Consider the following 25,047-nt stretch of genomic DNA (forward strand, 5'->3'; position numbering starts at 1 on the left):
AGCAGCAGCAGCAGCAGCCGCAGCAGCAGCAGCAGCAGCAGCAGCCGCAGCAGCAGCAGCAGCCGCAGCAGCAGGGTTCCTGAGCTAACTCAGGTGAGTAGAGCATGCGCCCACAAATTTATTTTACAATTTTATTTTCAGAGCAAAGGAACTTAAACTGTAGAGTTAAACAAACTTTGCATCTATTAATGTTAGGGTTTGTCTGGATAGAATTGTGTACACGTGTACGCTAATAGCCGCTTTGAAACATCTAAAATGAGTTGGAATCTGGGGGGCTCAACGCAGTGATTTTGATGGTGTTGCGCTAAACGGTTTCTGGGAGCTAGCTGGTCCGTTTTCTGTGAATGTTCTGTTCGTAAACACTTGGTCAACAAGGACAAACCTGGGAGAAGAGTGTGAAGAGAGAAGCTGGCTAGCTAGTTGCTTCATCTACTTTCCTTGGATGCCGAGTGATAGGCAAAGTCTTGAAATTCAGGCACAATCACGGAGTCACACTCTGTGCCTACACATTCTGTAAGAGTTTGAAATTGTGTGCACAGGCCACTGGCTGCTACACAATGAAGGAGTGGCTGCCTAAGCTATCTTAACACCCTGTCTGCACAGCCTCGGGACCTTCCTGCCCGGGTGACAGGTTGATCTTGCTATTCTGTTATCAGTTCCTGGGCCTGGTTTGGTTTCCCTCTGATTCTATCTTTGGTTTAAATTCTGAATTGCAGTGAAGGTCCCATCCCCCACTCCACCCCACTCCACTTTTGTTGGGGCTTAACTGGGGACTTGACCAGAGCTGGCTTCAGCTAGGGTCAGGAAAAGGGAGCTGCCACACATTGCAATGGAAACAAGTGGGTGTGAGAATTTAGAAAAAAGTTTGGTAAAAATCACATTGGAAAATGCTGATTGTTCTGCCTGTCACAACAAAATGCTTCATGCTTTGTATTATATTTTTATTAAACTTCAGCAAATGCTTCATTTGCTAATCTCTGTTGTGAAATTAAGATCTCTCTTTTTAGCCTGAATGAATAAACAAAAATTGGGGGGTGTTACTAATTAACAACTTCCTCGTGTGTTTCTGTGCATGCTCGCCCCCTCTCTTGCACACGTGTGCGAGTGAGTACACGTGTGTGTGTGTGTGTGTGTGTGTGTGTGTGTGTGTATTCACACAGGCATGCAGGAACGCATGTACATATACTTGTGCATATACGTATGAACTCATGTGCTTGGGTATACACAAAGGGGCGAGTATTTTGTACTTGAACAGCATTCTTTATTCGTTGTGAGAGTCTCCAGTGGTCCAGGGAACAGCTTAAAGGCTTACATGGTCAGGAATAGGTTAAAAAGCAGACTTTCTATATCCCTTGAAATTTTTCGGTTCCTAAATTTGAAAGCAGAAAACAGCTCCACTGTGACCCCAAAAGTTTCTTTGGTTAGCCTTGATTTCAAATCATATCACCTTCTGACAGTTTGCATTTCAAATGTAAGACTTCTATGTACATTGTTGCAAAAAGAGAACAATATATTTTTGTCCTTTCTGTCTGCATGCTGCCCTTCTTCTCACAGTTCTTCTTTTTTTTGTTTCAAAATATACTTTTGGAGAAAGCATCAATAGGTTCCCATTCTAGTACCAACTCTGTTACTATGTAACCCTGGCGAAGTCTCTTCACATTACAGTGAAAGACGGTGTATTAACTGATTTCTAAGAGTTCTTCCGGAAAAAAATCTATAAAAACTCGAATTAGATTCTCAAAGGACTGTAAAACTAGATTTTTAGAATAAGCTTAGTCAACCAAATCAGCAAGTCAGCCAAAAATGGAAGGTGGAGTAAGGAATGACCATTTTATACAGGTCTTTTCAATGTCAGTGTGTGTCTTATTTTAAGCATGTGATCATATTTCCTCTGTTTCTACAAAGAAATGAGATTTTATTTGCTAAAATTAAACATTCCCTAATATAACTGCTAAATGTTAACTTATTCTTAACAATCAAAAGTGCACTCACATACTTCATTAACTTCATTAGCTTCTCCAAATAACACCCGGAGGGGTGCAGGGCAGCCATCATCTTCCTGTTGTGCCTATGGGGAAACTGAGGGTGAAAGATGGTACTGCAATAAGGGGTTGTGAACCTCCTGACTGCACATGTTCTTTTTATGATTTTTGAAGTGTCTTTTACTTCTTGATATAGTTTTTCAACACTGTCTGTGGTGTGCTCTTTCTTTTTTGAACACAGTCCTCTCTCTGGACAGAGTAAATATATCCTATGGAAAACAGAAGAGTTGATTAGGGAACTCTGGAGGCTCCTTTCTGATCCCACAGTGTCTGGCCAACAAAACCTTGAATGTCAACAGCCACTTCAGAGTGCTCTGGCAGATATGTGACCACAGATGTAAGATAAGATTCTCCTTGTGCAGAAATGGCAAGCACTGTTCTCTCGGGAACACATGGATGCTGAAGTTTTAGTCTCCCCATTAAAGCCCAAGGAATCTGCCCCATCGCCTTCAGTAGGAGGAATAAGATTATGTCTAAACCAGGTCAGAATTACGTCTCCTATACTAATTGTGCCCCCATTTATCTCTATTTTTGCAGAGTATGGGGGAGAAGGTAGCCAGAGACAGTGTCATCAAAGCCATACATGTGTAGCTCACCCAATGCCCCTTAAGGGTAACTGGCTACTTCACCCACTCCTTTGAATCCAAAGTAATTTGTGATCTGTGTTCTGGTTTTTTAAAATCAATTTTGATTTAGAATTCATTTGATGACTGTTGTAAGGCTGATCCACGGCTAAGGAAGGAAATGATTTTCCTCTAAGAATCTGCCTTCCTCCTCAGAGCTTCAAGTCCAATGGACAGCAAAACCTTTCTCCTGGCTGCAGGCCTGAGTTCCACGTGGCAGGCTCCCTCCATTTTCTCTGGCAATTTCTGACTTGCCACATACACTGAATCTGCCCCCATCCATTTTCTTGGTAGACACAATGTTCCTCACATTCTTTCTTTCTTTAGTCAGCAGGTCTGAATTCTAGTAAATCTGCCTAAGGCTATTACCTCAATGATAAGCCTGCTGTTTGTCCTGTCTAGCCACTCCTGCCACTTGTCCTCTGGCCACACAATTCCTCCCCAGAATTGCTCACACTTCAGAGGTTATCTAGAGACTTGAAGGTTAAATGCAACGCCCTAGCTTTTATCTTCTATCACCTTTCCTAAAGGGTGATCTTTGAATAAATGACTCTCTCTTCCCTATCACCACCTGGTGCAGTGGAAAGTGTAAAGAAAGAAACATTCCTGTCTCTGTAAACCTTTGCTCTGACAGAGAAAGTTGTTCATAATAACACCAGCTTATAAGTCTCTGGGTTTCCATTATTTTCAGAGAGCTACCAAACAAGCTTTTGTACGTAAAGCGTTTAGATTCTACCATGATCATTAAACCAGGAAAATAAAGAACCTTTTCAATATCCACTATGGCAATAAATTCTAGGCAGAACGCCTCAGAAGTTGGGCATTGCATTTACTTTGGAGGGTTTCCTCATTTGAACTAAAAAATCCTTTCTCTAAAAAAAAAAAAAAAAAAAAAAAAAAAAAAAAAAAAAAAAAAAAAAATGCAGTGACCAAAAGATGAAGTGTGGTATAAAAGAAAACCACACACCGTGTCTGACATTTCACAGACTGGGCTCTGACTCAGTCTTGCCAGTTTTTAGTTGCTGTTTCTCTGAGTTGCCATTTTTTGAGCATATGAAATGAAGGACACGGGTCATGTTTTACAAAGCATGGCTGCTGCAACGAAAGAACATGTGAGTAAGTTGGACAATACACATTTCAAGTAATTTGCCACACAAATATTGATTGTCTACTTAAGACATTTATCTGTCAAACAAATATTGCCTGTACAATGGTGAGATGCTGAACAAAGTACCTCACAATGAGAGGGTTTTCAGTATTTATCTTGTAACCATATGGCACTTTCTATTGGTTTACACTAACCATCTCAGTAGTTAAAGCTATAGTTTAAGGAGGAAGGGTTCATGCCTCCAGTCTCCTGATTTAAAACAAACAAAACAAAACAAAACACCGGAAACACAAAGACATCAAGTTCATAGAGCAAACAGAACATATTTGTCTTGTTGCCTAGTCAGAAATGGGGAGTCAATTCTACTATATAATTCCAGCAGGACTTAGGACTTCAATTATACCCTAGTAAAAGTTCAAATGCATATTTATCCAGGCGTCCCTGTAATGCAAGCATCTTCATGCAAAAGGCCTTCATTCTATCAAGATTTGACCCTCCAACACCAGCTCGCATGTTAAAAAAAAAAAAAAATTGTGGGAGTCGGTTCTCTCCTTCCACCATGTGGTTCTTGGGGAATTGAACTCAGGTCATCAGGCTGGCAAGTGCCCTTCCCCAATGAGCCATCTCGCCAGACCTATTTTGTTGTCTTTAAAATCAAACCTAATTTTGTTGAATTGATGCTGCTTCTGTGTTTAGACAGGGTCTCTTTGTAACAAATTCTTCTTGCAAGCTTTTGTGAGCCTTACTATTTGCCTGATTAGCAAAGGAGACTTTGTGAGAGCACATGGCTTTCCTGGGCAGGAAATACCCATTTATCCAGAATGTTCAGCACTAGGAGGTTCTGGCAAACTAAATGTCCTAATTGCCTCAGACTGTCCATATTTACAGCCCCCAGCCTCTGGCAGTCTACCAAACCTTCTAGGGAAAGCAAGAAACACAGGAATATTAGCTGTAACTTTGAACACACATGAAAATTAGAGTCCATTTGTAATAGGCTCTGAAAAGGAGTCCAGGCAAACACTCAGTTTGGCTCTGATGCTTAACGGAGAATTATTACTGATGCCACCCATGCTTTCAAATACAATGAAATGCACAAATATCTAAAACACGGGCACAAGCTGAAATCTGGTTAACAGAAAGCACATTGGTGTTTTGCAGTGTTTCCTCCATACTTAATTTTAAAAACAATTGACAATAAATAAGGCTATGGAAAAATTGTGGTTATATTCAGTCTCTTAATTTTTCAATGAAGAGAAAGGGCATGTCCGTTACACATATCTTGCAAATAGCTTTGCCATAAAATAGCATTGAGAATGTAGTTTTAGAGGTTTATGGTTTCCCAGTGGGGAAGCTGTTTCATAGGAAGCAGTGCTCTACAGTTCTAAAGGACAGGCAAGGACCTAATCAACTGGTATTATTCTTACTTTTAGAAACTAGTAAATGCAACCAAAGGGCCTGGAATATGGCTTGGTGCATAACAAACTTTGCTGTAGGAGATGAACTAGAATCTCCAGGACTCATAGAAAATCAAGTGTAGAAATATACATGTGGAAGTGCAGTGCTTCAAAGATGGTGATAGATTTTATAAACCATGGAATGCTTCTATACAAACACACACATGTATGTGTGCACACAGGAGCACTGCTCATGTCCACGCCCACCCCACCCCCACATGCACAGTGCTAACATAGCTTTCTTTTTTTTTTTTGTTTTCTTTTTCTTTTTTCTCTTTTTGCAAATTTCATGAAATGTTTTTTAGAACTCTGAACATAGTGGGGTTTTTGTTTGTTTGTTTTAATTGTACTGAGCTCATAAAATCACAGGAATAAAGGTTTAATGTAGCTGACACCATAAAAATTTCACAACGCTTTTTCACTTACTACTAAAATGCCAGAGGAAAATTGTTCAGTTCATTACAAATATATCCTTGTGGATCAAGTAATGACATAAAAAGATCTATTATCACTACAAAGCTATTTAAAATCAAATTTGCCTTTTAAATTATCTTCATACAAACCAGTTTTTAAGGATATCTGTGTGTAGGGCAGTCTGACTGAGTGTGTGTGAAAAACCACTGTATTAATTTTGTTTAGCTATGTGGCATTTTCTTCTTCTTCTTCTTTTCAAAGGAAAGGAAGCAGTATGGGATTAAAAACTTATAGTCTGTCAAATTAGTGTAATTGAATTTCAGTCTGCCTTTTGGTTTTGGAGTCTGCAAATGATTCTATACTTTGAAGGGGAAAAAAAGATCATATATTCTTTCTATCTTTTTATGTGTGTTTGGAGGCTGTCTGCTGAGCTCTGTTTTTTACATCAGCCTTCTGAGCCAATAGTAAAACACACAAACTTTTTAAATAATGAAATGAAAGTAGTTGTGTAAACGGACTTGTTAGAATTGAAAGAGGCTTTTCCCCCTCTCTGCATCAAGTATGCAGCGCTCCAGGTCACTGACTCATTCTGAACATGGTAAAGTGATTTTTTTTTCTTTCTCCTTTATCATCAAATTTCGAAATGTACTTTTCTGAGCTGTTCCATGTCAGTAGAAATGGAAAATTACCTTTTACACTATAATGATTTATGCTGAGCTGGCAATCTTCACATCTGTTACCTATTTTCCCAATGAGACCATTAAAGTACATTTTGTCCCATTTGGCAGATGAACAAACCAAGGTCCTAAAATGGTTAGCTCCTCACCCAGGATCTAACATTTATCTGAGCTTTGATTCCTCTTTTCTTGAACGTAGTGACTTTCCCTCAGTCTGAAGGCCTTGGGAGGAAGCTACTACAGCCACTGCCATTTGTAGAATTTTAGATAATTCTTAAAAGAACTGAGACGTTCCTTCAAAGTAACCATTTTTATCATTCTAGACCTAGTTGGATAGCAATGGGTCCTCCTCTGAAGCTCTTCAAAAACCAGAAGTACCAAGAACTGAAGCAGGAGTGCATGAAGGATGGTCGCCTTTTCTGTGACCCAACCTTCCTACCGGAGAATGATTCTCTGTTTTTCAACCGGCTGCTTCCCGGGAAGGTGGTGTGGAAGCGCCCACAGGTACCTCTCATTTTTCTTCCCACTTTCTTTCTTCTTGATTTCCTTTTGATTTGAAACTCCACATGACTTGCTCTTTAACACCGACTTACTATTTAGAAAATCTGGAATTCTGTCTTCTTTCTTCCTAGCTTTCACTGTTGCTCTCTTTCTCTTTGTTGACTTGTAATTATCAATTTTTATATCTATCTATCTATCCATCTATCTATCTGAATTACATGATGTTTTCCTATGCATACACAATTTTAAATGACTAACGCAAAAGGGCTGATGTATCATCTCCTCACCACGAGACAGTTTTAAAGTAGGCTTTAGCTTGAAGAGACTAAAAATCCAGTCAATCGTATAAAAATGGCACCAAAAGACAAGGAAATATACTGTGCTTATTCTTTTTGGAACTTTGAGTACCTATTGAAATCTAGAAAGAAACTATCCTCTTGTCTCTTTACTTAGCTGCCTGTCATCCCACCTTAAAGATAACCTCAGATCAATGAAGCCAATATCTTCTTAGACACTGAGAATCAGAGTAATGATTTCTACTTGAAGGAACACAAAGGCTGCAATGGGGGAGCGAGGCTTTTGATCTGTTTATTGAATATCATTCACTGTGTCATTCCAGTATTAGCTAGTGGAATTCACATATAACTACAGTCTTTCCATACCCATTCATAGTAACTACTAATAGTTATTATCAGTCTTAATGGAATATCTATGTGCTGTGTCTCAGCAGAGCTTAACACCTCTCCATAAGTTGTATATGAACTAGACTCCAATGTATAATAAGATATAGTGATATAGTCTGGAAAATAATTAGCAACCTTGTGTTATAGAGATGGTTACAACTGGTCAGAAGCATAATTTACTGGAGATGATTCCCAATGATCAGGTTGGAAAATATCATAAAGCTCAAGTTCTTGGACCTGAAGATTCCCTTTGTATGATGTCTCTTAATATGTGGTTGTGACCTACATTAATCACTAACTCAATGTTTGTCATCTTTAAGGAATCAACAATCATTTTGTTGTTGTTGTTGTCTTTTGTTGTTGCAATTTTCACATTAAACTCCTAAATGGAATTCTAAGAGTTACTTTAGTTCATGCACATTGCCACCAGGTGGTGCCAAGATACATTGATCTCAATGTCTCTTTTCTATACTTGAAGAGAGGAGTGGGTCAGCTGAGGTTGCAAAGTACCTTCATTAATATTGTGTTTTAAATGAAGAATCAAAGGCATCAGACCTAGATGCCCTAGTAGCTAGTGCTGATTCACAAAGAACAATACCTATTAAAAGTGTAAGACTGGATCTTGGAACTGTAACTCAGCAATAAATCCTCTAAGTTGTTGACATAGTTGCAGATAATTTTGCTTACCTGTAATAAAAATCCAGGAAACATGAATAAAATCTGTTAACATGTTTCAGAATTCAAAGATGTAAGTTGTCCTACCCCTTAAAATGAGAGAGAGAGAGAGAGAGAGAGAGAGAGAGAGAGAGAGAGAGAATGAATGGATCAAACTTATAGATGGATGGTGATAACAAGTGGCAGAAGGAGCTAAAAAAGGAAGCAGGGAAGTGACAGAAGCGTACATTGGATGGGTATCTTTTGAAAATGAGCAGACTTGATCATAGTCACTGGCTAAGGAATAAAGACGATAAAGAGTTTGAAGATGCAGGAGAGAGGATGATTGGTGGGGATGAAGTCCTAGAAAAGGTGGAAGGATATTTGGTGGGTGGCAAAGTTGGAAGGCAACACAAAGCCATTTTCCAGATGTGAATGAAGTGGACAGCATTTCCTCTGCTGCTTTGGCTTTAGATACATAATCTCCCCTCTGTCTTGCCTGAGTTCTTTGTACTTTGCCTTCTTCACCCAAATTCTGTAGATTTAATCCTAGATGGATTCACGGGGAAGGAAAAAAACTTAATTTTGACAACAGTCTATATTTCTTTAAGGCAAACTATGATTCTTCTAGAGGAAGCTTCAATGTTAAGGACTATGTGTGTGTGTAGAGGTGGAGAATAAACACAGGGGAAGGGCAAAAGAAATTGCATTCATTACATTAATAATATTATGAGTTGGTCTTCTCTACGTATAATTTCACTTCAACCTTACTAACCATGGTTTAGTAAAGTAGGTATGTTACAAGTTATTTGATATTCCCGGTTTAAAAAAATAGCATGTACTAGGGCATGGGGGAACATACCGTTAATCCCAGCACTCGAGAGGCAAAGGCATGCAGATCTCTGAGTTTGAGTCCAGACTAGTCTACAGGGTAAGTTCCAGGACAGCCAGAGCTATTCACAGAAACCCTGTCTGAAAAACCTAGACCTAAACAAACAAATAAATAAGTGTAACAGGGGTCTGCAACATGATTCATCAGGTAAGTCCTTGCAACCAAACTCATAGAGCTGAGTTTGGTCCCTGGAACCTACATGGTGGAAGAAGAGAAACAGTTCCTACAAGTTGCCAATCTGACTTCCACATGCATATCATGGATGTCATGTGCACACACACACCCCACGCCAATAAATGTATAAACAAAACAATACTCAAAATAGTAGGTATTTTGCCTTTCATATTGATGAGGAAATCAATTCTCCCAGGAGAAGGTAAAAATTCACTCAGGTTTCAATCTCTGGAAGGCTCTGATTTGACTCAGAACTTGACTTCAAAGCTCACTTAAGTTTTATCTCCTATCATAATATTGTTTGGGCCTCTGTTTGTTTTACAAACATGTATGCGTATGAGTGTAGCTTCCTTTTAGACAGCACTCACAGGCATCCTCATTGTGTTGCTGCTGCTCGTCCATAAACGAATTCATGCTCTCCTTTTGGAGAACATGATGTGAAAGCAGAATTAATCAACCCAAAGTAGCAAGATGTTTGTAAAAATAAGGTTGTGAGATCCTTGAGCTTTCTCCGAAAGCTGTGGATTCTTTTACAACTAGAATGGAGGGTAATCCTGGGTTGAAGAACCATGTGCCTATTCTCTGACCTCCCATCAGGAAAGCTGAGGCACAGTAATAGGCTTCTCTGAATTGAGTCAGGAAGAGGAGGTGGGTCATTGCCTTTCGTTGCTTTATTAGGGAAATTGAGATACTGATTTGCAGGGAAGGGTATAGACATTTCCCCATTCCTATTACCACATAGCATCATACTTAACCAGGGTTTTTCTTTTTCCTGGAAAGTTTCAAAATGGTGATGGCATGATAAACCAACTTTTCTTCTGCTCTGCACTCTACATAAGTGAACGTGACCAGACACTGAGCTACATTCTGCAGCTTTTCTAAAATTCTATTTTTAGAAAAAAGTCTCAATTTGTCATTCTCTTGACCCAGTCTGCAAAGAAGCTGGACTACAAGTGTGTGTGCAACTAAATCTGGCACACTTTTGTTGCCAGCACTGGAGTTCAAACCCAACCCCTTGTATATGCTCGACAAGCTCTCTACCACGATCCTTTATCCAATACTCTAATCTGGGTGTTTGTGTCTCTTCCTTGTTCAAAGCTTATACATTTTAAGACTACATACCATTGACATTTTGAGGAAACTTAAATCTAGGAAGTTCCCACTTGTCTTTGAGGGAAAAGAATGAGTTCATTCTTGTTCCTTTCTATTTGCAAGTTTTCTCTGTATTTTTTGAGACAGTTGTGCTATGTATCCCAGGATAGCCTTAAACTCATAATTCTCTTGCTTCAGTGATTTCAAGTGCTGGAATTATAGGCCCATTTTACAACACCTGGCTCTGGCTTGGCTTAAAGAAGTAATAGATACACAGGAAATAAAAGACATTTTAATGAGCCAGTGGCAACGAACTATCCATACCCTCCATAGAAAAACCCTGTTTTCTTTACAATAAGCCGGTGGCCCGATTTTCTCCCAGTTTTGTGGATGTTCCATGTGCTCTTTATCTTTCTTTATCCCTGAGAATATAAATCACAGTCTTAATAATTCATAAGAAGTAAGTTCTATGAAATTTCAGTGTAATAGTGAGTCTGTAGGTACAAGTTTTAGGCTGAATTTGCCTGCCAAATTCCCCCAGAAATCTTTTCTCCAGTTTTCGCCAAGCACTCTGGCTTTTTTCCTGACTGACTCATACCCACCCACAATAGTGTCCCAGAGTCAGATACATTTAATCCCTGACTTAGATGAAGCAAAGTCTCATGGGAATTTGTACAGCCAGCTGTGGAAGAAGAAAGAGCTCCTGCAGCAGATCTTCTGTCAACCCTCAAGGTCAAACTTCTAACTTCTGCAATCTCCTGTCAATGGCCTGAGTTTAGTATTTCTTCATGGAGTACTCTACCTACGGGCCATTTTGCTACATTGCTTCAGTTGAATGGGGAGTAAGAAAGCACTGGGTTTAAATTATGGTCATAAGAATGGCAGGGGGAAACTTATGAAAGAAAAACATACCAAGAAGAATACACATGCTTGGGTAAAAGATAGCCAGTGGTGGAATGACAATAGAAGTAGCACTTCGCTATGTTAATAGAATTTCCATCTCCTGGTGAACCTTGGTACAGTAGTTTGGACTTAGATGGCTCATGAATTTCATCTGGCATCCAGACGTTGTGACTTTCTACAAAAAGTGATTCTAAGTGTTTTCTATTGTTTACACAATCAGAGTTGAATAGACTTATATGATTTCTCCAAATGTTATATTAATTTTAAATTCTGTATTTCAAATAGTTTTCTTTTTTATTGAAAGTACAGCTTATATCACATGAGATTTATGTGTTTGAAGTGTCCAGTGTGACCATTTTTGGTAGATTGACAGAGTTGTGCAAATATTACCATAATCCAGTGGTACAATAATAGCTGTATCAATCCATTAAGATCCCCATGGGGAAAACCCACGAAGCCTCAACCCTACACAAATAACTATAGGAAACGGAGGAAACCTGGGAATGAGAAAAGTAGCTTTCCCGGGGGAGCATTGAAAACATACATATGAACCACATTATACAGACTGAACAGGTTATTTTTAGGAATGTATGTGTGTGTGCATATGTATATATGTATTCAATGACAATTTGTGAAAAAAGAGGAGAGAAATTTGAAGGAGTGCAGAAATATATATATGGGATAATTGGAGGGAGGGTGGGGAAGGGATAAATGATATAATTATACTATAGTCTAAAAAGTGAGAAAAGTAAAAATTAAAAATTTCCATGTTAATTCCCAGTAAGTAATTCTCCTTACTCACCAGCTACCACTAATTGACTTTTATTCTATCCAGATTTTTCTATTGTGGACTTTTCCATTAAAATGTATTCTTAAAGTTATATAGATTCTTTCATTTAGCATCTTTTTTACAGGTTATCCATGTTACAGCATGTACCATGTTGGTCCTTCTTATTGCCTAAAGTATTCCATTAAACAGATATAATAATTCTTCCCAATAAAGGAGTTTTGTGTTTGTAGCTGAGTTTCATCTCAAATTTTCGGATATGAATATTATTGTGTAATATTTTTTTTGTTTAGACTGGAAGTTGAAGTTGAGCTTTTGGTATGTCTGTTTGTTTCTGTTCTGTTTTTTTTTGGTTTGTTTGCTTTTGTTTTTGCTTTTTGAGACACAGTTTGTAAACCAGTCTGGCCTCAAACTCAGAGATCCACCTGCCTCTGCCTCCCAAGTGCTGGAATTAAAGGTATGCCACCATCATCTGGCTGAAGTTGACCTTTTTTTGTTGTTGTTCTAGGTTCCATACTGAGTACTTCCTGGTACTAAAATGTTCACATAGAAGTAAAATTTCAGAAAGCATGCTACATTTCTCTGTGAGCCCACTTTTACCTATAAAATCTGCTTCTGGTTCAATTTTCTGAGAATAAGATAATAGCTACTTGGGCTAGCTCACATGGCCGTCAGGTTTTGAAAAGAAGTTGTATGCCAATTAGCCCCCACTCCTTCTGGAAATAGTTCACCATCAAGTACCTATTGAAGGACTAGCCATATCCCTACCTGCTCCCCGAGCTAGAATGCACACTGTGCTTTTGAAGTTGCCCCCACTGTTCTGGATACTGGTTATATAAGGAATATTTGGTATTACTGTGGTTCCTGAAGGGAACCTGAATCTCAGTGCTTTCTGCCTTTAAATGTTACTTGCATAAACAATTGCTAACGGTCTGCATGTAATTGCTGCAAGTAGAGTGAACTTTGCAGGGTTATAGATCTCATCATTGAGATCCCATCAGGAATTTCTGGGAACAGGGATGAGGTGAGACTAATTGAGATGTCCCTCAATGCTCAGCCAAGAGAATATATTCCCTAGAAAATGTCCCTTCTTTACAGAACATTTATCTTGGAGTGATAGTATTTGGGAAGAACTCCAGTTTTTCTTACGTTCAAATTCTTAGTAATATGTATACTCTACCTAAGAAACGACTTTGCTTTGCCAAACATCTCAGTTCAAGAATCCCTTCAACTCTGCCAGCACATCTGGAGCCATTAGGAACACAGCATCTCCTACATCTCTCCACTACTCTCAAGACACCCTGATATTATGGATATGTGAGCTGTGGCCTCTCACTGACCTCCATTCTTACCACACCAGCATGGCTCAGGCTGAAATGTCCCATGTATACTCAGAGTTACAGAAAAGCACCCACAACCTTCCTTCTTTAACTTCAAAAGGAAGCTACACAGTGTGTCCCAATACATATTAAAAATCACTTAAGAGCCTTTTCTTTTTTTCTTTTTCTTTTTTCTTTTCTTTTCTTTTCTTTTCTTTTCTTTTCTTTTCTTTTCTTTTCTTTTTGACCCATTTCTGGAAAGTTCTCAGAGCTTTTGGATTTGCACTGGCTTCTTCTTATCTTTTCTAACTCCTTAGCTGTTTTCTAGTCTTTTAATGTACGAGCTATGTCTTTAGTAAGATTTGCTTCATGTTTCCACATCATTCCACTTGCATATAGAACAAGACTGATTTATATGTACTCACTTGAATTCTCAAAATCAATGCCTATTAGTGATTTTTTTTCTAAAACCAGGATCTGAGAAAATCTTGCAAAAAAATGGAGTTTTGGACAGAGTGTACAAAATAGGGATGAATATCTGTGGGGAAGCTGCACAATATTATTCCCTTACACAGGATCATTGACAAGCTAAAGAGAAAGGGATGGGTCAGCCAGTCTTCTTTAATATGATGCTTTTCTGAAGCATCAAAGGCTTTAGACCAAATATCCTGGTGACTAAATAATCAGTAACCCAAGCAGCAAAGGGATCTGCAACCCTATAGGTGGAACAACATTATGAACTAACCAGTACCCCGGAGCTCTTGACTCTAGCTGCATATATATCAAAAGATGGCCTAGTCGGCCATCACTGGAAAGAGAGGCCCATTGGACTTGCAAACTTTATATGCCCCAGTATAGGGGAACGCCAGGGCCAAAAAGTGGAAGTGGGTGGGTAGAGGAGTGGGTGGGAGGGTATGGGGGACTTTTGGGATATCATTGGAAATGTAAATGAGGAAAATACCCAATAAAAATAATAAAAAAAGAAACCCAAGCAGCTGCCCCTATCTGATCACCTGCTTCTTCCACTGCTTTTGATATTCTATAACTGTTACTGTGTCTTAAAATCCACTACTAGATATTCTACACAAAAATTTAAAGTAATATAAGGTTGTAGATTATGCTATTGATAATAATTATATCCAGTTCATACAAACAGAATAATAACCATCCAGTTCCTCATTTTGAATACACTTATGTGTCTCTTTGCTCCCTTATGTGAGAAGTTTACACATTAAAAGTATTGACTGGGTATAGACTACTGCTTATCTAAATTAAAAATATTTCAAAGTAACTTTGAACCATAGTAACTCTCCATAAAACCAGCAATGAATTTGTCTTTGAAATATATAAAAGCACATTTTTCACCTATCCATACTCAGCTGCTTTCTACACTGGGAAACAATTCTGTTTCATATGTATCTGAGAAACTGGGGCATAACTTCATATCTTGCTACAAATAAAATGATAATGTCTGACCAAGGGAGTTTATTTTTCTTGGGAGTCTCCCAAGAGAAAAGGCAAGTGATAAGGCACCAGACATGCATCTTAAACAAAAATGAACAGAAAATCCAAAGCTGACAACCCACCTAACTAGCTCCTTCTGGCAGGTTGATGCACAATTAATCTTCAGGTTGGATGTGTCTCTGCCTAGAATGCCTACTTCTTTCCAGAGCTATCTTGGCTTTTAATAACTATGGAATGCTTCATTCTGTAGAGTAGACCCTTCAAGAAGAATTATATCCATTAAAAAATAGGTATTATGTACCAGAAAAATATAGCTGTTTCTATTTAATAATTTTTAAAGAGTGTACATGTAGATTACCTTTCCATTTGCAACTGGGATTTATTTCAGCAGGATATGGAGAATGTCAACTTATGGGCCAATAACCATTTCCATAAAAATGTCTCCATATATCAATATTTAATTGGGATTTGTTGTCTTTGAAGTCTGCAAGTGCTGATGCTCTGAGCCATATCGTCTGCAATTATATGATGTCCCATATTTCTTTGCTTATGCCTGTTTCTTTGTCTGCTATGCCTCAGTGTTTCTCCCCTATCCAGTGACCTATCAGTAGTCAACTCAAGCACCCAGTCACTCACTAGAGTATCCAGTACACCACCAGATGAACTTTGGGGATTCTTCTTCTCTTGGCATAGGATATGCTTTCAAAGTGGTTCCATTTTGTTTTCATTGCATTTTGTTGTAATTACATTATTTGGCTTTCATTTTTCCTACTCACAGTAGGAATGACCCAGCTAATGATATCAGAAGTAAAAATACCTATGTATTTCCCTAGCAAATAGTGTCCCCACTACAGGCCTGATACTTTTGGAATATGCGCTGTAGGGGGAGTTTCTGTTGAAATATTCCTGTGAATAATCTATTAACACCTACTATTTATGATGTTGTCATTTATATTCATACAAAAGTGAGAGTTGGGAAAGCTGATTGTTATGGAAACTGATTTGCTTCCTATTAGAAAAGGACTTCCTGTATGGTCTTTTAACTCATTTTCCTAGAAAGGCAGATGCATTAATGTTCAACTCTATCAGACCTTGGGTCTTAAAGGAAATCACCCTTTCACAAGCATGGATACTTCAGAGAAATTTCACCCTGACCCCCCACCCCCCCAAAAAAATGAAATTAGAATGCAGCATGCAAAGTCTTAGTTCTCATCTTCCAGGGTTCACTGCTGTAGCTGAAATGCCAATGACAAAGGCCTTCCTGCAGCAATGCTGTCCTACCTTACCCCATTCTTTCCTTCCATTTTATCACTCATTCTCCATAAGGTCTCCTTTCTCTGTGGTTAGGTTATCTACTGCCTCTTGTTTTTGCTAGAAATCTCCCTAACCTTCCCTTTATCCCATCTATAAAATCTGTAGCCTCACTCAATCCCATCTCCTCTGTAAAGGCTTAGCTTGGCTTCTAGCAACTCTTGAAAATCTCCTCCCTGACTCCTGCATAACCAATTACTGTATCCCCCAGGACATTTCTGATGACCCCCACCTGATTGTGGGCAACATCAGCAACCACCAGCTGATCCAGGGCAGATTGGGGAACAAGGCAATGATCTCTGCATTTTCCTGTTTGGCTGTTCAGGAGTCACACTGGACAAAGGTATCATCCTTTCTGTGGAATGTTACTCTATTTCTGCTTTCTTCTTGAATAACTTGAAGGAAAAAAATCAGCTCATAACATTTCAAGATACTGCTATCTCTCAAAAACAGAAGTAGGTAACTTATTTCCATTGTAAGAAATTTTACAAATAATGACAAGTTGAGATTTACAGTGACATTCCATGTATGCTAGATTCTAATGACATTTTGCATAATAGCTTTGTCACATACACCAATTGCTCACTTGCTGTCATTTGTCGTGTTTTTTACTCGATATTTCTTCATATTATATTCTTTGTAACAACTTGTTATGAAGCCAGTAGGGGCCAGGGAGTCATCAACACATATATACATAACAGAAAAGGTGAAAAAGATAGAAAGGGATCCTTGATATGGTTCTAACAAATTATTAATAGCACAAAACTTCCTGCTTACTATTCAGATAAAATTCAAAAGAACAAAAAAAGTTTTATTTAGGACAATGAATATTTTTCCAATTAAAAACAGATTTTGAATAGTTATGTGCAATTGTACTAAAAACAGAACTCCAAAATTGTGAATTTTATTAATGACGTAACTAAAATCTGAATTATGTTGAATAAATCTACATGAAATTCTAGATAGGGCAAACCAGAGTAAAAATTGTATCTGTACTGGTTTTAATTTTAAAGATTCATTTGATTTATTTTATTACTTATTTGTGTGAATGTGTGCAATACATACTTGTAAATGCATTCTATGTGCAAGCATTGAGGCTAGAAGAGGGTGTTTCTTGTCTTCTTTTTGCATTCTTGACCTATTCATTTTGAGGCAGGATCTATTTCTAAAGCCAGAACTCATGTTTCCTCCATTAACATGGAGGTCATCAAGTCCCCTACATCTTCCTGTTTCTCCCATCTGAGGAGCTGGGGGCACAAGCATTTGCAGAGATACCTGGCTTGTTACTTGAGTGCTGGGATCCAAACTCTAGTACTGATGTAAATGCTCTCAATCAGTGAACTATTTCTCCAATCCTCATATTACTTTTAAATGTCTTGTCCATGTATTTAAACATTTGACTACAAATCTATGTATATAATCTCTTGTCTAGTTTATTGATTATATACGGGAACCTCTCTGATTGTCTCTCCAGTATCCTACATATTTAGGGTGGGAATGGCAAATATGGTAAAATCTCACACAGCAAAACTGGCCTATGGAAATAGAAGTTGTGGGGAAAAAATGCCACACCCTAGGCTTTTCTAATCTAGACTCAAAAGTAAGTGTTCTCTCAGGACTTCACTATCATCTCTACATATGGATACAGTCTTGGAATCCTTGACTAAATGGTCTCACCTCTCCAGGCAATTCCCAACCACAAGGATCAGGAATGGGATCCTCGAAAGCCAGAGAAATACGCTGGAATCTTTCACTTCCGCTTCTGGCATTTTGGAGAATGGACTGAGGTGGTGATTGATGACTTGCTTCCCACCATCAACGGAGATCTGGTCTTCTCATTCTCCACCTCCATGAATGAGTTTTGGAATGCTCTACTGGAAAAAGCGTATGCAAAGTAAGGAGGGGGTTGCCTGGTCTGTGGTCATGATACAGGAAGACAGAAAAACCATATTTGTCTTTGGGCACTCATTCTGCCCTACTCAACCACACAGTTAAAACTGGCTGAAGCTCAGTAAGATTAAAGACCTTTCTTTAGCCTTAGGCCATCCTCTCAAAACTCACAGATGCATTGGTTTCTGGTAAATCCTGTCTCCTATGAATTTTTTCAGGTTGTTAATCTGAAACTCACATGGAATTCACATCTCCTTTTAACCTTTACCTGTCATCTGTCTGTAGGAAGACGTTTCTACATGGACTAGCATTTATCAACATAGCCTAAGCCTAGAAAGCTTTCATTGTAATCTCAAAGTATTTCCCACTTCATATACAGGGAAAAACTAGCTGGTAAAGTCGGAACAAGAATTGCTTTAATTCTTGGGAGCATGATGACCTTGAACTGGATAACTAATTTCACCAAGATAACTGCATCCTTGCTTTCAGACTGCTGGGCTGTTATGAGGCTTTGGATGGTCTGACCATCACTGATATCATCATGGACTTCACTGGCACACTGGCTGAGATCATTGACATGCAGAAAGGACGATACACTGATCTTGTTGAGGAGAAGTACAAGCTGTTTGGAGAACTGTACAAAACGTTCACCAAAGGAGGTCTAATTTGCTGCTCCATTGAGGTTTGCATTCACCCTAAACAATCACTTGATGCTCACATCTGGCACCAAAGATAACAAAATTTATCAAGGAACATTGTACTTAACCCAGAAACCCACAAAAAGGGTCAGTGTTTAAACTCAGAAAGCTTACATAGGCATTAAGTCCTGGCTTGGAGACTGGGGAGTGTTAATTTTTTTTTTTAATCCCTTTGAACCACTCATTTCATTAAGGGCCAAGGCACCATCAAAGGTGGTGTAAATACCTTATGGTAAGCTATTACTATCATTTTAGCTCCTGGATATTGAAGGTATAGCTAGCTGTTCCCTCAAAAAATGAATCTGCTTTACCACATTTTAAAAAAACCACAGTTCATATTAATATAGGAAGTGATTATTTGGAATTTAAACTTTAAAGTAAGTTGTTATATTATGTTATTTTCTTTCTTTCACTTGCTTATGTGGTAGATTAGACATTAGGATCAAATTTCCATCTTCACAGGGAGAACTTGATTCAATCATACTGGGATGAACCAACCAAGATAGAAGGGGATCCAGAACTTGACTCTCCCAATTCCTATGCCCTTACATATCTTTATTTGCTATCAGTCTCCCAGCCAGGAGGAACAAGAAGTTGAAACAGACTGGGGTCTACTGAAGGGTTATACCTACACCATGACTGATATTCGCAAGCTCCGTCTCGGAGAAAGACTTGTGGAAGTCTTCAGTACTGAGAAGCTGTATATGGTTCGCCTAAGGAACCCATCGGGAAGACAGGAATGGAGTGGCCCCTGGAGTGAAATGTGAGTGATATTTCACTTTCATTGTTACACCTCCTAAGCTCTGTAGTTCTCCCAAACCTATCTCTCTAGATTGCTATTGAGCTGTCAAATAACAGAGACATTTCTGGGCTTTAGTCAGCCATGTGGTCTGCAATCGAGCCAGAAATAAAATAAAGTAAGCCTAGTCGTTGTGCATTCTCTTCTTTTGACATCCTGGAAAGAATAATGACTTATTCTTTTATTCTTTATTTGGTTTTAGTTCGGAGGAGTGGCAGCAACTGACTGTAACAGATCGCAAGAACCTGGGACTTGTTATGTCTGATGATGGAGAATTTTGGTGAGAAATCTTTCTGCATCAAGAAATTTGGATCTCTTACTAAAAAATGCATATTAAGTGCTATTTTCATTTCTTTTCCTATTCCTTCCATTTAGGATGAGTCTGGAAGATTTTTGCCACAACTTTCACAAACTGAATGTCTGCCGCAATGTGAATAATCCTGTTTTTGGCCGCAAGGAGCTGGAATCAGTGGTGGGATGTTGGACTGTGGATGATGACCCTCTGATGAACCGATCAGGAGGTTGCTATAACAACCGTGATACCTTCCTGCAGAATCCTCAGGTTAGAGTCAATTATTGTCCTTTTCCTCTGAGCTATCCAGCCAGTAAGAGTCAGATCTCACTTTGCTCCTCTCTGGAGTATTCATTTAGCATCAGGTTTTCAAATCTATTGCATAATATTAATCAACCACAATCCCCAGAGATTGACTCAGATGCTTGTAAGACCCAGAAGACAAGGTCTCTTTGCAGAAACTTAACTTGATAACATTTTCAAATCTCAGTTTCTCTAGCTGCCTCTCTCTGAATGTTACAACTTAACCCCTGTTTTCTGGTGATGGTCTCAACACAGCAGCGTGGGGATCTGCTTACAGATGCTGTCTCAGTTCTTCCTCATTCGCATTTACTGCCCAATTGTTCACCTGATACATCACACATGAATCTTGTAGTCGTCATGTAGGTTACCCTTCTGAAAAACCATCATTATAACATGCATTTTTCTCTTCTAGAATGAGGTCATTTTCCCCCTCAGGACTTAAATCACTGCCCTGTCAGTTTCTACTTCAGTCTATTTACCACCACATTCATATTATATTATATGTCTGACCAGGCACATTCCAGGAAACCAACAAGACTCTCTCAAAGCACCCCAAGCCTGAATTTATAATAACCTGTATGAAGATATGCTACAGCATAGCAAACATAACTCTGGCTCACTGTCCATGGGCATATTTCTTCTTCCTATAGATCTCATTACCTACTCATTTTGTAGAACACTGAGGTTCAGAAAACTGGTTTACTTAACTTATAATTTTGTTTTCCCTTTCCATCTTAATTGCCCTTCAAGAATCTTCAGTATCATTACCCTTTCCCTATGTAGAAAAGTTTCAGGGAACTACCAAGCTCCTGTATCAAACTTGGAGAGTGGCTTCTCTGTAGATGTATATACAAGATTGACCTTTGGGGCCCTTACCTGGGTTGCTCAAATGACTGGGATGGCTTTATGAATCTATCCAGGGCTGTATGGCAAAGTCTGGTTGAGAGGAATAAGAATGCTTTCTGTCTTTATGAATTCTGAAGTATTTCTGCATATAGCTTTAAACACAAGGGTACAATAACAGGAAGAAATGAATAACTTATCAGAAACATGCATATTAAAACTTACCCTCCTTGGCACCAAAGCTCTAAAAATAGAGTTTTCAGTACATACCAGATGCCATAGGGAGAAGCTAGTATAATGATCTTTACTTAGTAGTGAATTAATTTTCCATTACATCATTGTCTGGTCAATAGTAAAGCCCAGAAATTAACCTGAGACTCTGCTTCCTATAAAAGAATTTTATTCCACAAAATTTCAGCTAGTTTGTCTGAAATGGGATTGCTAATTCATCTCTTTGATGACCCCCTTCTCTCAGTACATTTTCACTGTGCCCGAGGATGGCCATAAGGTCATCATGTCACTGCAACAGAAAGACCTACGCACTTACCGCCGAATGGGAAGACCTGATAATTACATCATTGGTTTTGAGCTCTTCAAGGTAAGAACAGCATTTGGAGCAAAGAGAATATGATCATTCAGATTCTAAGTTAGATTTTAGAGTTAAGAGAATTATGAAGGGATAAGAAGAGAGTGGAAGTGGGACCTTCTATCATAAAAGCTCTGATTTTAACATCATCTTTGTTTCTAGGTGGAGATGAACCGAAGGTTCCGTCTTCACCATCTGTATATTCAGGAGCGTGCTGGGACTTCCACTTATATCGACACCCGTACTGTGTTTCTGAGCAAGTATCTGAAAAAGGGCAGCTATGTGCTTGTTCCAACCATGTTCCAGCATGGCCGTACCAGTGAATTTCTACTGAGGATCTTCTCTGAAGTGCCTGTCCAGCTCAGGTTCAGTTTTATTGTGATGGTCTTTCAACCCTTGCTCTCTTGTTTGTTTTTTTTTTTTTTTTCCGTTTGATTCTACACATATACTCAATGAGACAATATGCTCAAGTCAGACCTCACTAATTCAAAGAAGGCAGGTGGTCAAAATATTTCTCAAAGTGGAGCTATGGAAAAATCTTCCAATGGAGATCTGAGATTTAGAATTTTGATGTGGCATTTAAGGGGAAAGGGCCAGTTTCTTCAGGTCTGCTGCTTGTATTTTATCTTCAGATTGGTTCTATCTGTTTTTGAGCTGCTGGCACTCCTCCTTGCTCCTCTGTCTTGTTCTCAGTGCTGGAGAGCCTAAACTACTGTTCACTCCAGCTGTACCAACTCTGGTCTTGAAGTTCTGTAAACCAGAGAAAAGAAAACCACCCTTAAAAAAAGCCACAATAGGGGAGGAATGGGATAGGCCACCCAGCTTCTCTATTTTATTTTATTCTATTTTATTTTATTTGGTCACCTAGCTTCTTCCGTGTTTTAACAATGCAGTCTATTTTGGCAGTTCCATTTCATCATGTGGTGACACTTTTTCTGATTAATATTCTAGGGAACTGACTTTGGACATGCCCAAGATGTCTTGCTGGAACCTCGCACGTGGCTACCCAAAGGTGGTTACCCAGATCACTGTCCACAGTGCCGAGGGCCTGGAGAAGAAGTATGCCAATGAAAGTAAGAACTGCGTATATGGCTAGAAAACATTATCAGCATTTATTATCTCCATTGATATTCTCAGCTCTCATAGAGAAAAGAATTGAACTTTATGAAATCATAACTTCTTGCCTCTCTAGGGAGGAGACTTAATCACTAGGTTTAAAAACAAAACAACAACAAAAATGTCACTTTCTTACAGCTGTCAACCCATACCTGATCATCAAATGTGGAAAGGAGGAAGTCCGTTCCCCTGTCCAGAAGAATACTGTGCATGCCATTTTTGACACGCAGGCCATTTTCTACAGAAGGACCACTGACATTCCTATTATCATCCAGGTAAGACTGAACAAGGGATCTTAGGGAGTTTATGTTCTCTGCCACATATGAGCTTCCCCCAAGTATATCATGTTTGGAGGATGCAGAACAAAGGCTATCTATTATTTATTTGGTTTGTATTCAGAACATTTCTCATTAAGCAAAACACCGACTTCATTATTCATCTTTGACCTAAAGCTCTTGACTTTATTTCCCATGCACAGAACACAAGTGAACATGTGTACTATAAAGTCCCATGAAAGAAAGTATTTGCTAGTTCTATTAACCCTTATATTGCTAGGTCAATATGGATAGCGTCAGTTTGGCAGTCTTTCTGGCTTAATACTTCTGATCAGCTGCCTTTATGTAACAAACCCACAAATGAAATGATCCCTAGTCTACTTTCATCTATATTGTTTGGAACTTTGTCTTCTTAATCAAAGGGTTATCAGGAAAAGATAAAAATGTTATTTGATGTACATCCTAGATGTCACTAGACGCATCAGTGACATCCCAGTTGGTTGTTTAGGCTCATTTCCTTGATTTGTCTCTTCAGGTGTGGAACAGCAGAAAATTTTGTGATCAGTTCCTGGGGCAGGTTACTCTCGATGCTGACCCCAGCGACTGCCGTGATCTGAAATCTCTGTACCTGCGTAAGAAGGGTGGTCCTACTGCCAAAGTCAAGCAAGGCCACATCAGCTTCAAAGTTATCTCTAGCGATGATCTCACCGAGCTCTAAGTAGTCATCATCAGAGAGTCCTGACAGCTTTCCATCTTCCTTTGTCAGGCACAAGGTCTTAACTAAGACCCCACAATTACTGAAATTCCACATTTATTAAAGTTTTCTCTTTTCTGATATTTCCCATACCTCCTGATCCAAGTAGCATCAGTAGCTACATAACCTATATACCTCCAGCAGCTGGACAGGGGAGGTGACAATCCCATCTGGAGATCATACACATGTTTACTGAGAAAAGATCCTTAGGGCTTCCAGGGGTGAGATTCAAATGGGACAATAACAAGAATCTGGACATCCTACATGTGTCTTTGCTGTTTCCACCTGCCCAACACATCTTACCTGTAGGGCTTGTTGATGAAGGAGGACAGAGGTGATCAAGGCCAAGCTGGTCTAGCCTGACATCCCAGCTCCTAACTGACACTACGGATTTATCAGCAACATTTCATCAGTAGCCAGAGCTGACTTTTAACAGTCCCAGCCCTTACCACCACCACCACCTCTGGAAAGTATGGTCCTGCCCTAACTCAAGTAACTCCCCCACAGTGTTTTACCTTCATGTTGAGGAAGCTTCCTAGGTGCTTAATCAAGAGCTGGAGTTCAATGCGGCTGAGACAGTGAGAAAGGCTTGAGCTTTAGCAATTGGGAAGCCAGCTGTGTGCCATAAGAGGGAGAAGTTGAAGAAGCTGCAGTGGGAGACAAAGCCTCCGTCCCCCACCCATCCACACACACCTACACTCACACACGTGCACTCAAGTGCGCTCGAACTACCATTCAGTCAGTGGGCAAGAATAAGGACTAGTGAAGTATCATGCACACCAAAAGATGGATGAATCCGTTCAGTAATAGGACAGCCAGTTTGGGGTCCCTGACTACAATGTGAAACCTCTTGCTGCTGCTAGATTTACAAACAAGCCCATTGCCCTGTGCTTCCTAATATCATTGGTACTGAAAACTCTATATGGGAACCTGAGAGTCTGGGTCCCACCCAGACCCCTCAGGCTTTTCCCTCTGTTGGGAAGCTCCACTCCCCAGGGGTTTGTTACTCAGTATGTCTACAAAATTTCCTTTGAATCAGTCATTGTATGTTCTTCCCTTCATCCTCATCTATCAGTATTCTGCCCCTATTCAAGGCCCAGCATAAATTCCACCTCCTCCATGAAGTTCTTTCACATCTTATCCCAAGCCCCACCTCCAACAATATTTCAGTGCTTCTGCAATGATAAAAAACTAAACATAGTCGTAGTACTTAGGCTAGTTCAGCATGCATTCATTTAAAAATACATTTTGTAGCTCGCTCTTTTTAAACTTTCTCATTTTCTATCACATTTTGCAGTCTTTGTAACTTCTACAGTGCCTTTGCCACACTGCCTTACAAACAAAATCACAATAAAGTTCATATTCAATAAATTGACCAGTCTTGACTAGTTAA

At 39.1% G+C, this 25,047-nt stretch overlaps 1 protein-coding gene across 1 annotated transcript; it reads left to right on the forward strand.

The window, feature by feature from the left end:
* On the forward strand, positions 1 to 24,969 carry Capn6 (calpain 6). The gene is made up of 13 exons (XM_021153314.2): positions 1 to 93; positions 6,642 to 6,822; positions 16,310 to 16,441; positions 17,784 to 17,992; positions 18,478 to 18,670; positions 19,256 to 19,449; positions 19,688 to 19,765; positions 19,861 to 20,047; positions 21,399 to 21,521; positions 21,672 to 21,874; positions 22,461 to 22,582; positions 22,764 to 22,900; positions 23,436 to 24,969. Exons 2-13 carry the CDS (start codon positions 6,658 to 6,660, stop codon positions 23,616 to 23,618), a joined length of 1,926 nt encoding a protein of 641 aa, XP_021008973.1. The 5' UTR covers positions 1 to 93; positions 6,642 to 6,657; the 3' UTR covers positions 23,619 to 24,969.
* Positions 24,970 to 25,047: the final 78 nt, after the last annotated feature.

This window comes from Mus caroli, unplaced genomic scaffold (assembly GCF_978045245.1).
Source record: "Mus caroli unplaced genomic scaffold, Mus_caroli_1 scaffold_5, whole genome shotgun sequence".
Lineage (NCBI taxonomy): Eukaryota > Metazoa > Chordata > Mammalia > Rodentia > Muridae > Mus > Mus caroli.

What these genes read in the sequence shown, in the direction of transcription:
- Capn6 (XM_021153314.2), top strand. Translation starts at nt 6,658, where the DNA reads ATGGGTCCTCCTCTGAAGCTCTTCAAAAACCAGAAGTACCAAGAACTG. An exon ending in GAAGAAGTATGCCAATGAAA is followed by an intron (nt 22,583 to 22,763) that starts GTAAGAACTGCG and finishes ACTTTCTTACAG; the next exon opens with CTGTCAACCCATACCTGATC. An exon ending in ACATTCCTATTATCATCCAG is followed by an intron (nt 22,901 to 23,435) that starts GTAAGACTGAAC and finishes TTGTCTCTTCAG; the next exon opens with GTGTGGAACAGCAGAAAATT.